The 16,326-nt window shown below is 36.3% G+C and overlaps 1 protein-coding gene across 24 annotated transcripts in view; it reads left to right on the top strand.

Annotated features, from left to right (window-relative positions):
* The window catches only part of Adgrl3 (adhesion G protein-coupled receptor L3), a 763,485-nt gene that overhangs the window by 340,282 nt on the left and 406,877 nt on the right, over positions 1 to 16,326 (top strand). For all 24 annotated transcript variants that reach the window (XM_036200955.1, XM_036200954.1, XM_036200934.1 and 21 more), the window contains one exon: positions 2,223 to 2,436. In XM_036200955.1, the coding sequence (XP_036056848.1) occupies positions 2,223 to 2,436 (214 nt within the window). The remainder of the gene's footprint in view (positions 1 to 2,222; positions 2,437 to 16,326) is intronic.

The raw sequence follows: 16,326 nt of genomic DNA, 5'->3' as shown, positions 1-16,326 counted from the left end.
TGGAGCATTTTTTATCATTCAGTCATGTTTTTACTTTCAAATTCATATAAGAAAAAATGGTCTTTATTCTTGAAAGTAAAATCTGGATATCAGAAAAGTATGCATGTTTGACAGCTATGCAGATTTCTGAATGGTAAACAAGAATATATTATTTTAGGAACAGTAGGAATTAAATTTGTACTTTGTGACAATACCCTGCCAAAATGTGACCCAAAGTAAACTAAGAAAATTACATTATAATAAGACTTCATGATGCTAATGTCATGTGGATCATGATGCTAATGTCATGAGGATCATGATGTCTGTGATCAATGTTACAGGTGTGCTACATTTGTGCCTCTGTGTGTGTGTGTGTGTGTGTGTGTGTGTGTGTGTATGCATGTATGTGGAAGAGAAGAAAAATAGAGAGAGCATAAAGGAAATATAAATGGGACAAGGTATACAATGTAGCCATAAGTACTTTTTCTTATTTTTTTAAAGATCTTAAAAAAATATTTTTAATTATATGTAAACATGTGTGCCTGTATCTGGGTACATATGCATAAATGTAGATTCCCAAAACGCCAGAAGAAAATGTTAGATTCTCAAGATCTGGAGTTGCAGACAGTTACGAGCCACCTGGTGTGGGTCTTGGTGACTAAACTTGGATCCTCTACAAGAGTAGTATGTACTCCGGAATTCTGAGTCAACCCTCCAACCCCAGCCACAATGACTTTAGGTAACGTGATCAGTAGTTTTACAAAGTGTCTATGACACATACATAGAAATAATTTAAGCCTATATCATTTTAAATTTTGAAAGAATAGCTATGTTTTCAAAGCAACCACTGTTTGTAGTTAGATTTTCCTGCCTGGCCCAGTCAGGACAAATCTCTCTTACCCGCCAGTCCCACAGTCGCTCAGACCCAACTAAGAAAGCACACAGAAACTTATATTGTTTACAAACTGTATGGCCATGGCAGGCTGCTTGTTATCTACTTCTTCTATCTTAAATTAACCCATTTTTGTTAATCTATACTTTGCCACATGGCATGTGGCTTACCAGTGTCTTTATATGTTGCTTCTCATGGCGGCTGCTGGCGGTGTCTCTCTCCAGCCTTCTACTTCCCAGAATTCTCTTCTCTCTTGTCCCGCCTATACTTCCTGCCTGGCCACTGGCCAATCAGAACTTTATTTACACAGAGCGCTATCCACAGCAACTGTCTCTGAGGTCAAAGTTGTTAGAACATTAACCTTGCTCTGCTGCTGCTTTTCACATCCATGATCTTCTCACAGCCTTTCTTCCACATTTCATGCTTAGAAAGCAATGGAAAGATCCATATATTGTAAATATTATTGTTATGGATACACTCATTAGGGAATTAACCAACTGTGCAAATTTAATCTGTCCCTTATGTTTACCCATGACTATGTCTCTTATTTTAAAATCTACTTCTTCAAAGGTTGGTAAATACTTCAGCTATAATTTCTATTATATGTTTTAAGGGAGACTTGGTCAGTTTTTATGACAATTAAACATTTAACTTTCTTCCAATGTTATACTTGAAAGGGAAAGGGAAAATGTTAAAATTGACATGAACCCAAAATCTGTAGCAAAATTAAGTATATATGTACACAATCTCTTAAAACATGAGAATCTGAACATTTGCTTGTGACAGCCATAGAGGATTCATGTGGATATTTTGTGATATTACAATACTTTTACAATATACCATGTATAAACTTGGGCATGTAATTCACAATAAGAAAATACTATAGGCAAAAAATGAAAACATTTTCCTTTAGAGAAATAAGTTAGTAAATGAAAATAAATACCTATGCTGTTGTTTATGATATTGACTAAATTTATATGAATCGGTTATATTTAATTTTGAAAAGTAGTATGTAATTGGTGAACTATATTTTTTAATGTTTTTCAGAACAGTTATCTACATTTGGTACATGCTTCTCTTGAACAATCAATTTCACATAAAAGAAAAAATCCAGAGTTCCTTTTTTGCCACTGTTTTGTAGGAACGAATTTAGGGTTTAAGGAGTAGTTAGATTAGGGTGGGGATTGCGATTCGTGGTTACTAAGAAGAGAAATATTCTGTATCTAAATGATGAGTCCTAGCTGTGTTAGCCCATGTTCAGGTTAGCCCAGATGCTGGGGAAGCAAATGCCTGTAATGTCCTTGATGTACAATGATGACGGTGCTGTCTTCTCCTCCCCCTCCTCCTCCAGCTTTCAGCCGTGCCCCCATCCCCATGGCCGTGGTCCGCAGAGAGCTCTCCTGTGAGAGCTACCCCATTGAGCTCCGCTGTCCTGGCACAGATGTCATCATGATCGAGAGTGCCAACTACGGCAGGACAGATGACAAGATCTGTGACTCTGACCCTGCGCAGATGGAGAACATCCGATGCTATCTGCCCGACGCCTATAAGATCATGTCTCAAAGGTAGGTTGCCCCAGACTCCAGACTGCTTCCTTGCACCTATATCAAGATTCACCATAAATCTGCTTGAGAGACTGAGTGTGGATAAGAGTATAAAGTGGCGCGTGTTTCAGAAGGATTTGGCAATGTCCACTGTAGCTCACTCCTCCTGTCTCTGGAATGGTTGGTACAGTGATCCCCACCATGGCACTTGGACAATAAAAACTCATTAACATAATTAGTAAGTTTAATGATGCACTCTGCCTAGTGTTATGTTCCGACAGTGTTCTCTAAAAATGGTTTGGTTATCTAAGAGACAAAATTAATTTTCCCCCAGAAATTTCACTAAAATGTATAGTGCAGAAATAGTCTTATTCATAATTATTTCTTAATTATGTCAGAATAATAGAGAAAACAGAAAGCTGGGTCTGGGGCCAGAGATACTGCCTAGTGATTTAGAGCAGTTGGTACTCTTACAGAGAACCCACATGGTAAGCAAACACTAGCTACGATCTGTAACTCCAGTTCCAGGGTCTCTGACCCCTTTACTGACTTTCATTGACACCTAGACACACATGGTGCACATGCAGATAAGCCAACACACACATACACACAAATAAAAATAAAATAATCAAATAAATGGGTAATTTATATAATCATTATTCAAAACACAGTAACAGATAATTGATGAAGGATTATTTGACCTTGGAAAACAATTAAGAAAATACTAATTTACAATATATTACTTGAAATGTATTTAATACTGTTGACTATTTAAATTATTACCATGTTGAAATATATGAACTAAAGTAGCATATAATTTCATGAGATAAGGGAAAATGTTTGATTTGGAGAGGATAGGTTTGTTTCCATACAAAGAAGATTTGAGATGTGTCATAATAAAAAGTTCTTTATAAATAAAGTTAATTATATATAGAGGGACATATACACATATACATATATACATGTGTATATCTCTATATAGAGAGTGAAAGAGAGAGATACATACATTAAATATTTGTTCACTATTTCAATAATTTCTCAGAAATAAATTGTTATTCACTTTGTATATATTTATGCTTCCTACTTTGTCGGGGTGATTAATTATTAAGTAATGCATCAGTAAGTGATAACTTTTCTGAATAATTTTATAATTGATAGGGTCACTTTTTCATACGGATTTTTACTCAGATAATTTTTATTATTCCATTAAGGAATTATTTTAAATGAAGAGAAATTAAAATACAGAGAAAACTCACCAAATTGAAGGCTAGACATAAACAGAAAGCAATGCCTACTACTCTGTCCCTAATCTCAGAGGTAAATAAGTGAGACATACAGCACAGTTGGGATTATCTCTACTTTGGTTTATAAAAGCCATCCTTATTTTAACCATTTTTCTGCTCTTAAATTATGTTGTTGTGTGTGTGTCTGACAGCACACACATGTCATCATGGGTACATAGGGGTCAAAGGACCGTTTATGGAGTTGGCTTCCTCCTTCCAGCTCTACCTGAGCTCAAGGACTAAATGAACATCTCTAGCTTCGGGAGGCAAGCGTTTTACCCACTGAGCTGTTCCACTGGCCTCATTTTATCTTAATGTTTAAAATTCTGTACATTTTTGTGTGTGGTTAGTACACTGTTAGAATCAATGTCTTTAGACCAATAATAGATGTATAAATTATTAGTAGAAATTACAACTTATGTGCCCAATGAGCAGGGTCATTTGAAAGTTGCTGAAGGATAATTCTTTTCACACATGTCATGGGATTTGGTTTGTCTATTTTGTGTGTCTGTCTGTATTATAAAACTGACAAACTTCCATCTAGTTAAATAATATGTTATATTTAAGAGGATTTTAGCCTTTTTTTATTCATGCTGGTATAATATTCCCTCTGAAAAGGTTTACCATAAGCAGCATAGTGGCTAATAGTTATTTATTTTAGGTAAGTAATCAAGCATAAGATTGAATAGATTCCATTATAAGTATACCAAATGAAGGATCCTAGTTTTTGTGTTTAGGGGTAAATGAGGTATATATCAGAAGCATTAACTTAAAATTGTTTTAGTGCATTCATTAATATCATTCCAAAACAATCCATTAATCTTGTAATCACTACAAAAATTATTAACAATGGATCCTCTCAATCAACTGAAGTATGCAGGCTATATACACACAGTGACAAATCAGTAGTGGAGGCCTTCCTTCAGCACCAACTAAATTCTTCGAGTAAATCCTCCTAGTAAGTTCTTAGCGCAGACTTTCCAAGCTGTCAAAAGTAACTGTGGCCATTCACCTTTGGACTGTTATGTGTACTGCATTTTCAGTTTGCAAAATAAATATTTTGATCCTTATAGAGAGATGTTTGGGACCCTCTGGTCAGATGGCCAAGGCTACCCTTCTCCTTTATAATAAACTGCTGCAGTGTCATGCCAGCCACAGCATGTTAAATGATGGAGATTGGGATACTATGCTAATAACATGTGTATGTTAAGCAGATGAATGCATTAAAATGAAATAAAAATGAAAAGTAACTTTTCTGAAGTATATATTAGATAAACGAATTTCTTGTTGTCAAATTTAAGCATTTTAAAAAATATTGTCTTGGGGTGTAAATATTAAGTATGACTTGAGGGAGGACTATTACTAAGTACAAAAAAATATTGTTATTATATCCTTGCATAAAGTTGTAAAAAACCTTTCTAACTTACTCAGTTAAATGTATACTTTAGACAGATGAGACAAAGACACATAAAATGCATTTTATGTAAATTTTCAAAAAGTTACATAAATTGAAATTTGAACTAAATTTTGAATTAAGTATGAAAAAATTGGGCATTGAATTAAAAGAAATATGATAAGAGATGTCCACTTCCATTAAGTATGAAAAATTTAGGCATTGAAATAAAAGAGATATGATAAGATGTCCACATTTATCTGCACTAGAGCTGTCCTATCTGGCATCCCATTGAGAGATGCCACTTTGTTCAGAATCCTCAGAATTGCATAGACTTGAGGCTGGGAAGGCTTTGAGTCCTGGGTTTGATCTGCAGTGAATACCACCACCCCACCCCACCCCACACACAAATTGTACGTACTTTTACCAAATCTAAATGATCATGACATTGTTCTCATCTGCTCATCTTCTTTAATATTCTATATTTATTGCTCTATTCTTTTCATATGGAAGGATGACATAGTTCAAACAGCAGAATACATTTATTTATCCTTCCAAAAATTTACATTCCTCCTTATTGTATCTATACATCAAGTAGTTTGAGTTACTACATAGCATATTCTCTTTGCCAGATTGTAAGTTTTAGGAATGCCAAATTAATGTTTTTCTGTGCAACCAGCGTTAGTGTCCAAATGGGTAAAGATATAATGCTGTCTGATTTACTTATGCTAATGAAGAACTCCTTCAGCTTTGATGTTTCTTTGCATGTTGTGCTTATGCATTTTAGAGACTCTTTTAGAAGAAATATCTGACATATTTTTGTAACTTAGTGTGATCATCACCTTTAGCATCTGCATAACTTCTGTAAGGTTCCATGTGGACTTCAGCTAGAATTCAGTGTTGCTTTCAATTATTAACTCTATTGTCTGAGTCATTAACTCAGCCAGCTCTTGAAAGTACCAAATGGGGTTTACTATGACAATTAGTCAGGCTTGATGGATAAATAAGCCAGGCATGGTTCCTGCACATAAAATATCCTCGACAGATAAAAGTCAGCCAGCAGGATCCTTGGCTAAGCAGTTTAGTCCTTTCTCATTTACATTTATTGAGGAGATGAAAAGAGGAAATTTCATTCTGGTAGGTAACATCAGAGAGCCTTGGGTGGGAAGGTGTTAGAGTTGGCTCACTTCTATGCAAGCTGTGTAAGCAGAAGGACATGGAAAAGGCACAGGTGGAGTGGCCTCCTTCCTTTAGCTTCACCTACTGTGGCTTTAAAACTTACTGTTGTTCAGCTCAGGATGTCCCTGCATTTCATTTGTCCCACTCCTCTCTAAAAATGCCAATACTTGGAGTAAAACACTTCCTTCAAATCCTATTAAGATATCATAGAAATGCTAGATGATACACGAGCTTGATAAATTTGCTTACTTTATTTTTGTCTTGGAATCCTTATTATAAATTGGACATCAAATCCCTTTAAGTATAAGAAATCTGAATTTCATATATAATGATTTTTGTGTTTTCTTTTTTAGTATATATCATAGCATAACTAGTCTCATAATCTTAATATATGTATGCTTGCCTATAATTTTTTAAACTATAAAAGCACTTGCAAAGAGGCATGCATATGTTTATGTGTGTGTTTATATGAACATGTGATTTTACTGATTTATACATACAGAAAACTGTACAAATCAAATGTGTACAACTCAAGGACTTTTTACAAGCTGAGCTCATGCATGTGTCTAACAAACTGTTGAAGACAGGGAGCATTAGCCACACCCTTCCCTAAGGACATCTCAGTTCTGACTTTGAACAACCAAAAGTAGTTCTTGCTCATTTTGTAATTCAAACAATGATTTTGTATAAGATGTACTTGAACGTGGCCTTTCTCATTCACTGTATTTGTTGCTTTCCTTTGTTAATGAAGTTTTTGTATGCCATATCTCTGTCATTTCAAGTATAATTATTTTCAAACACTTTTATAAAGCAGGGAAACCTTCAAAATGAGTTGGTTTCAGAATATTTGTTGCTGTTAATTTCCCTCTCTTCTCACAATACCATGACTTAACCTGATTTTTTTTTTTAATATGTTTACCTTTGATACATACTTTAGGCTAAAAAATATCTATTTAAAGTCAAGCTAACTACTTAACTTCTCATTGGGGTCATGGGAGAGAGACAGAAAAATAAATGAAGACAAAAATAAGTCTGTTGTTAGCATTTAAATTAACTTAAGATCACAGGTAGTGAAATGCATGCCATATATATATATATATATATATATATATATATATATATATATATATATATATTTCTAAATAAATGAGATCCTCAGTTTTTATTGCATCTTTAGGAGTATTTAGCAATAGTGTATTTTTGAATGCTACAGTCATGTAGGGAAGGTGGTGGAAGAGAGAGAGTGAGAGAGACTTGTTTCTCACCTTTTGAAAGTTGTCCTGCAGTTGATATCAGCGCCTCAGGGGATTTTACAGCTCCTAAAAGATCTTGGTTTCTGTTGCACTCATCTCTAGAGCACTTGAAAAATATCTTCCGCAGCAGCAGATGAAGAGAGGCCACTGGCAGATTTTGAGTGTGTTTAGCCTCGTTAAGTGTTTCAGACAGGACGCATACATGAGCCACTTTTTCTTTGTGACTTTGATGGATCCCTTGCATGATGTTCATGATTTCCTTCAAAATCAAAACAACGTCAACAAAAAAGAACCTTTAAATACATGGATTTCCCAGATTGACTTAGAACCTATTTATTTTTCACATTGGATTGATACTTTTGTGAGTTTTTGTTTTAAAAGACAGAAAGGAGAGAACAGGTAGCCCATTCTCACAGGCCCAATATACAGAATACAGATATTCAGCAGTGTTCTCATCTTGAAAACACTGACATATTTTCCCACATTTTATTTTCTTTTGTATGTGAGAATCTATTATGACCAATCTCCACATATGCTTCCATGTCCTCTTAGGTATTAATTTAGTTTAGAAAGAATTTATGTGTTATATATGTATATACATATACATTTATATGTATATATTTGTTTTTAATAAAGTTTAAGGAAAAAGAAAATCTGTAATTCTTTCATGATATTATTCTAAGCACAGAAGTCTTTCATGATATTGTTCTAAACACAGAAGTATCAGAGAGCTAAATATATAGGTTTGTACTACTGCAAACTTTTTAATAAATATTATTATTGATTTCATTCTTTTAAAAGCAAGTTTGTCATGTTGTGACCAAACTTATTAAAATATGCCTTATATTTGAATTACAATATAATTATATCATTTCCCCTCCACTTTCCTTCCCCCAAACTCACCCTTGTACTCTCCATGCTTGAGTTCAAATTCACAGCCTCCTTATGCTGTTCTTTACATATGTGTACATGTCTGCGACTGTGTCCCTTTCCTCCTGAATACATAAATACAATCTGCTTATTCTGTATAATGTTACATGTTTGTACATGTTTTCAGGGCTGATCCTTGGTACTAGATAACAAACTGGTATCCTCTTCCCAGGAGAAGACTACTTTATCCACTCTCAGCATTCTGTAGTTGCTTGTAGTTCTTTGTCCATGGTTGAGCATTGTGAACTTTCCCTCTTCCATGGTAGCATGTCTATCATTGCCCTTGTTCAGTCCCTGCTTAGGTTGGCATGTTGCTGAGACTTCATGAATGTTGTTGCTTCTGTTGTTTCTAAGAGACATAATCTCACAGTAACTTCCTGTCCCTCTGGCTCTCAAAATCTTCCTACTCTGTCTTCCACCGTGTTCCCTGAGCCTTGGGTGCAGGTGCACTTTGATTGGTTGTAGTTTTCAGTAATGCTTTCCATTTGCTGCATATTTTTCTTTAAGAGGGATAAGAGCTGCACTTTCTTGTGTGGAGAAAGGCAAATATTTAAAACATAGTTAGAAATTGTGCTGGTTCAGTCAAGTGGCGGTTGTAGATTCTCCCCTGGGATCTGGGAACTCTAAAGCCATAAATAGATCCATTTCCTGTACCAGGCATGATTGATTTCCTTCTGGTTGACTGAGTCTTGAATCCAATTAGAGAGCTGTTGCTTACCATCAAGGTTGCTGCCCCCATGGGATTATTGTGCCAGGCTGGTCATTGCTGTGGTTCATAGGCATCAAAGCTGGGGAGAACTGTTGGGTGCTTTACACCTCTGGAAGCTTGTATGTCATCTTTTTGTACCATAAAAGCTACTCCTCACCAAGGAGGCTTTCAGGTAATCTACAGCAAGCCAACAGCCAACATCAAATTAAATGGAGAGAAACTCAAAGCAATACCACTAAAATCAGGAACAAGGCAAGGCTGTCCCCTCTCCCCATACTTACTCAATATAGTACTTGAAGTTCTAGCCAGAGCTATAAGACAACATAAAGAGATTAAGGGGACACAAATTGGAAAGGAAGAAGTCAAGCTCTCCCTCTTTGCAGATGACATGTTAGTATACATGAGTGACCCCAAAAATTCAACCAAGGAACTGATACAGCTAATAAAAACCTTCAGCAACATTGCAGGATACAAGATCAACTCAAAAAAAAATCAGTAGCCCTTCTATATAAAGTAGACAAACAGGCTGAGAAGGAAATCAGAGATACATCACCCTTTACAATAGCCACAAATGATATAAAATACCTTGGGGTTATGCTAACTAGGCATGTGAAGGACCTATATGACAAGAACTTTAAGTCCCTGAAAAAAGAAATTGAAGAAGATGTCAGAAAATCGAAAGATCTCCCATGCTCATGGATAGGCAGGATTAACATAGTAAAAATGGCGATCTTACCAAAAGCAATCTACAGATTCAACGCAATTCCCATCAATTTACCAACACAATTCTTCACAGATCTGGAAAGAATAATACTCAACTTCATATGGAAAAAAAAAAACCCAGGATAGCCAAAAGAATCCTGTACAATAAAACAACCTCTGGAGGCATCACAATCCCCAACCTCAAGCTCTACTATAGAGCCACTGTAATAAAAAAACAGCTTGGTATTGGCATAAAAACTGACATGTGGACCAATGGAATCAAATTGGAAACCCTGACATTAACCCGCACACCTATGAACATATAATTTTTGACAAAGAAGCCAAAACTGTACAATGGAAAAAAGAAAGCTTCTTCAACAAATGGTGCTGGCATAACTGGATGTCAATGTGTAGAAGGCTGTAAATAGATCCATATCTGTCACCCTGCACAAAACTTAAATCCAAGTGGATCAAGACCTCAACATAAATCCAGCTACTCTGAACCTGATAGTAGAGAAAGTAGGAAGTACTCTTGAACGCATTGGCATGGGAGATCACTTTCTAAATATAACACCAGTAGCACAGACACTGAGAGAAACAATCAATCAATGGGACCTGCTGAAACTGAGAAGCTTTTGTAGAGCAAAAGACACGGTCAACAAGACAAAGCAACAGCCTACAGAATGGGAAAAGGTCTTCACCAACCCCACATCTGACAGAGGGCTGATATCCAGAATATATAAAGAACTCCAGAAATTAGACATCAAAATTCCCAACAGTCCAATTAAGAAATGGGCTATAGAACTAAACAGAGAATTCTCCACAGAGGAAATTCAAATGGCTGAAAGACATTTAAGGAATTGCTCAACATCCCTAATTATCCAGGAAATACAAATCAAAACGACTCTGAGATACCACCTTACACCTGTCAGAATGGCTAAGATCAAAAGCACAGAAGACAGCTTATGCTGGAGAGGATGTGGAGCAAGGGGAACTCTCCTCCACTGCTGGTGGGAATGCAAGCTTGTACAGCCACTTTGGAAATCAATATGGCACTTCCTCAGAAAATTGGGAATTCATCTCCCCCAAGGAATGCTCAATCATACCACAAGGGCATGTGCTCAGCTATGTTCGTATCAGCATTGTTTGTAATAGCCAGAACCTGGAAACAACCTAGATGCCCTTCAACTGAAGAATGGATAAAGAGAATATGGTACATATACACAATGGAGTACTACTCAGCAGAGAAAAACAATGACATCATAAGGTTTGCAGGCAAATGGATGGATCTAGAAAAAATCATCCTGAGTGAGGTAACCCAGACTCAGGAGGACAAACACGGTATGTACTCACTCATAGGAGGATACTAGATGTAAAACAAAGATGACTAGTCTGCTACACAACTCCAGGGAGGCTACATAGAAAAGACCCTAGGAAAGACACAGGGATCACCCAATGACAGAGAAATGGATGAGATCTACATGAACAACCTGGACGACAGTGGGAGTAATGAAGGGCAAGATTTGAGGGAAAGAAAGCTTAGGGGAGCAGGAGATCCCAGCTGGATCAAGAACAGAAAGGGAGAATGTGGAATAACAGACCATGATAAATGATGACCACATGAGAACAGGAATAGGCAGAGTGCTGGAGAGGTCCCCAGAAATCCACAATGATGTATCCTCTGTAGTCTGCTGGCAATGGTTGAGAGAAAGCCTGATCTGACCTAGTCTGGTGATCAGATGACTAAACACCCTAACAGTCGTCTTGGAACTCTCATCCAATAACTGATGGAAGTGGATGCAGAGATCCTCAGCCAGGCCCCAGGTGGAGCTCCAGGTGTCCAACTGTTGAGAAAGAGGAGGGTCTGCAAGAGCGTGAATTGTTGAATCCAAGATTGCAAAAAGCACAGGGACAAATATCCAAACGAATGGAAGCACATGAATTATGAACCAAAGGCTATGGAGCCCCCAGCTGGATCAGGCCCTCTGGATAAGTGAGACAATTGAATAGCTTGATCTGTTTGGGAGGCACCCAGGCTGTGGGACCAGGATCTGTCCTTAGTTCATGAGCTGGCTGTTTGGAACCTTGGGATTACACAGGGACACTTTGCTCAGTCTGGAAAGAGGTGACAGGACCTGCCTGTACTGAATCCATGTGGTTGAAATGAATCCCCAGGGGTGCCTTGATCCTGGAGGACATGGGAATGGTGGGGAGGTTCTGGGGGGAAGGTGGGTGTGGGTGTGGGAGGGGGGAGGACAGGGGAACTCATGGCTGATGTATAAAATTTAAAACACATAACAATAAAAAAAATTTAAAAAAAAAAAAAAAGCTACTCCTCACGGAGGAGGCTTTCAGGTGAGTTCCCGCTCAGTGCTTGAGGACCCTGTGGCATATTAATGGGATTTGTGAACTTTAGACCAGCTGTTACCTAAGACACTTAAATTTCCAGTGACGATATTCATTGACACTGTTCCTAGCAACTTTGGGGCATGTAACTATTAATAACTGCTTTATTAAACGAGTGCAGCACAATAATACTAAGTAGGATTTCAGCAGAGAAGCATTGGTATGATAGACTCACCTTGAGAGTTTTTGTTGCATATCTGATTTACAAAACCTGAGATTAATACATTACTTTTGCTCACTTTTAGTGAATGCTCAATGAATGTTTTTTGGTTTTGTTTTAAAAAATTTTTTTAAACTTTGTTTTTATGTTTCTATGGATGTTTTGCCTGCATCTGTGTCTGCACATCACATCTGTGCAGTACATTCTGAGGGCAGAAGAGGGCCATAGAACCCCTGGGGCTGGAGTTACAGATGGTTGTGAAGCTACCATGTGTGTTCTGGGAATTGAACCCAGGTCCTCTGGAAGAGAAGCCAGTGCTCTTAACTGTTGAGCCACCTCTACAGTCCTAGTGAAGTTGTTTTTAAACCTTCATCCTATTCTTTGTTGTAGTCAGTATGTAGAATCTTGAAATGTTAAAATGCTTGGAAATTTTTTCAAGAAAGAAAAAAGCCAAAATGCAGCATTTCTGAATATTAGAAGAGATGTGATAAATACCTTCAGTTATCTTGTGAGTAGGTGAAAGTTTGGATTGGGCTTGTCCACAAAAGCCTGTGCATTTGGTTCTTGGTCCCCAGTGTGACAACAGAGAAGATGATGGGATTTCTAAAAGGTGATCAGGAGATATCTTCAGGTAATTTCCTATGCATCTGATAACTCGCTAAGAAGTTTGCATGAACCACACTCTTTACCATTGTTTGACTCTCTCAAGTGAATGGAAAACTGCTGTTCTTCAAGAATAAGACAACTAAAAAATACAGGGTTTAGATAAACTCTCACATGTTCACTATTACCTGCTGCTGACAAAGAAATGCTCATTTTCACATTAAGAGTGGGCAGTCTTGATTATCTGATGCTGGGAATATGTTGTGAAGATTATTAAATTATGGAGCATTTTCTCTCTGCCTGTAGAGTCTCCAGTTGAAGACAATCAAACAATAAAACTATGCAGTATGAGTTTGTTAATATTACAAACATTTGTATTTTCTGTGTACACCCTTATCTATAGCAAAATTTCTGTCAAAGTAAATTTACTGGTGATCATGGAGAATCATTCCAAACTTGCATAGCATTGGTGATCAACACAACACATAGCTCATTGTAACTTTAGGAACAGTGAAGTTTCATGAGTGGGAGGTTTTATGAGTCCTTTCAAAGTAGAAATGCGAAGATACACATTTTCTTAATGAAATAAACATAAGAAACAAAATACTGTGTAACGACTATTGTTTTATATAATGGATTTTTAGATAGATTCAATCTCCATCAGCAAGATTTGTCTCCTAGATGATAAAAACGAACATGTTTCATTTTTATTTTTTCCCTTATGAAGTGTTTTTTTTTATTATAGAGTTGAATTTATTTTTATTTATTATACTGATTTTACTATTGCTTCCATATAAATGCTCAGATTATGTAAAAGAAGATAATGTAAGGGCATAAATATTGCTTGTTAAGAGGAGATGGTATTTTCTAAGGTGTTAAAAAATTACTGTCCCCTGGATATTTGTTTATTTGAAAAAATTACATTAGCTAGTAGTAGTTTCTATTAAGTTACATATTTTTATTATTCCTTGTATAGCAATAAGCTATGTGTATCATCTCTATTTGTAATTAGAGTTATCAAATAGTGAAAGCAAAGTCTGTTCTTCACTCATATGTACTGATTTCAATATATAAATATATAGGTTTGTTTGGAATTAGATAAAATACTTGCAGTCTTTCCAAAAAATGCCAGTAATCCCAATTACTGGTGCTATCTATCTCAGAGAATAAACATTTGGAGCAATTTCTTGGCCCTGTTAGTGTGGTGAGTAAATAATCCTTGGCTGAGTGTGTAAGTCTACAGAGATATTGCAATGTGGAAGAAGGAAATATACTCCAAAACACTGAAAAGACTAAGAGAGAGAAGTGTTATGTCAAAAGTGAGACTACTCGACAGTTGGTCTAACCAAAGAAGTCAAGAAATGCTTTTATCTAAAGAGTACTGATGCTGCTGAACTATTTAGAGCAATTTTGTCCCCAAGCATTCACTGCTGTTCATCTAAACAACTCTGATTTTGTGGTTTTTGTTTGTTTTGCTTTTTATATTAGATGTTAAATACTGAGATCTGTAGGCATTTGAATTTTAGCAAATAGGGTCTGTCAGAGTTATGTGAAAAACCAAATGATGTTCTTGCCAATACAAGCACAATAATCAAGTAATGTCTGATTATTATTACTTGATATATTAACAGTGAAGTTTATATTTGTTTGTTGGTAAATGTGATTTCATTTTAGAATTACTCTCAGGAAGTTCACATCCTTGAAAGTTTCTGATACATGTAGTACTTGTTTTTCTTATAGACATTATGCATTTCTCTTTCTGATTTTATACAGATATTCTCACATTTTTAATATTTTGGTTTTCCTAAAACCACTTATATTTGTGATTTTAGTACTGTCCACGTTTTCTGATTAGTTTTGTCAGTTAAAAAACGTTCCCAACACCGCAGTAAGGTATTTTAGAAATCATGGTTACAAAAGGCCCTCCTTTCCCACAAATTATTCTCATAAAAGGCCTTTCACTCTTCCAAGGAATCCATGTAGATCATCCTTGCATAAGAAGACAGGGCTCTGAATTATTTTTCCTGTTACACTGGGGAAACATGGGTCCTTTCAAATGACTTCATAGCCAATTATTTCCTCCAACAGCGATTCAGTGCTGTGACATTAACAATACTATAAGTAATAGCATTGTATGCAGTGCAATTTGTTAACTTATGTCCAAAGTGTGGAGAACCATAAATTAACAGGAGCAACTTAAGCCGCAAAAAGACTGGTGTGGGACACACTGCAGACTAAATGATCTGACTCAGGGTGATTTGTCCAGTTCCTGTAAAGTATCCTGAAATGATGCATGCACATGAGAAGGTAATTCCAATGTAATGTCAGCAATACACATCTAATATACATTTACCAACTCCTTTTACAATATTATAAAGAATAATAATAAAACTACTGCATGCATCTTATCTAGATTATTTTACTCTGTTTTGTTAGTTTTTCCCCCAACATTGTATTTATTTTTATTTTATGTATATGCATGTTTTGCCTGTATGTATATGAATCATATGCATGCTTGGTGACGACTGAGGCCAGAAGAGAGTGTTAGATTTCTCGGAACTGTGCAGATGTTTATGTTCCAACATGCAGATGCCGGAAACTGAACTCGGATACTTCACAAGAGCAGCAAGTGCAGTTTTCAACTGAGGCATCTTGTTAGCTGCTATAGTATTTTTTTTTATCAGAAAAAAAAAAAAAAAGAAGGAACATTTTATTTTGCTCATCATGGCATGATTTTTAAAACCAACTTCAGAATAACAGATTTGCAAACAACTTACCAGTTTGTATTGTCACATATGTAAATACCCACAAGCACCCAAATATGCATATCAAGGAGAGCATAGCATGGAAGCTTATCTGAGTTTTATTTATGATGAATATTTCTAGGGTAAAGATTAAAAAAGTACTTACTTATTGAACACTCCAGGACTTCAGAAAGCTTACATTTTCATTTTCTAAAAACTACATGGACATATTTTTCTCTAATTCAAATAATTTATTTCCTTAGCTGTGCTAAAGATTAGAGTTAGTACCATAAGGGTGCTAAGTAAGCACTGGTCTGCATTCTAGTCACTATTCTTGTAATATAATGTGTATTGATTTATTTTTGATTTTGAAAACGTTTTCACTAGGTAGCTTTGCCCTGCATAACTACCTGTGTAAATGAGTCTGGCCACAAACTTGAGGCAATTCTCCTGCCTCTGCCTCTCAAGTGATGAGACTACAAGCTGGTACTGCCATGTCTTCCTCCCTTATTTTTAATCCCCCCCCCCCCCAGATGTCAGAGCAGATGT

This window comes from Onychomys torridus, chromosome 10 (genome assembly GCF_903995425.1).
Source record: "Onychomys torridus chromosome 10, mOncTor1.1, whole genome shotgun sequence".
Taxonomy (NCBI): domain Eukaryota; kingdom Metazoa; phylum Chordata; class Mammalia; order Rodentia; family Cricetidae; genus Onychomys; species Onychomys torridus.
Note: the sequence above shows the minus strand (reverse complement) of the source record. Positions and strands in the feature narration are given on the sequence as shown.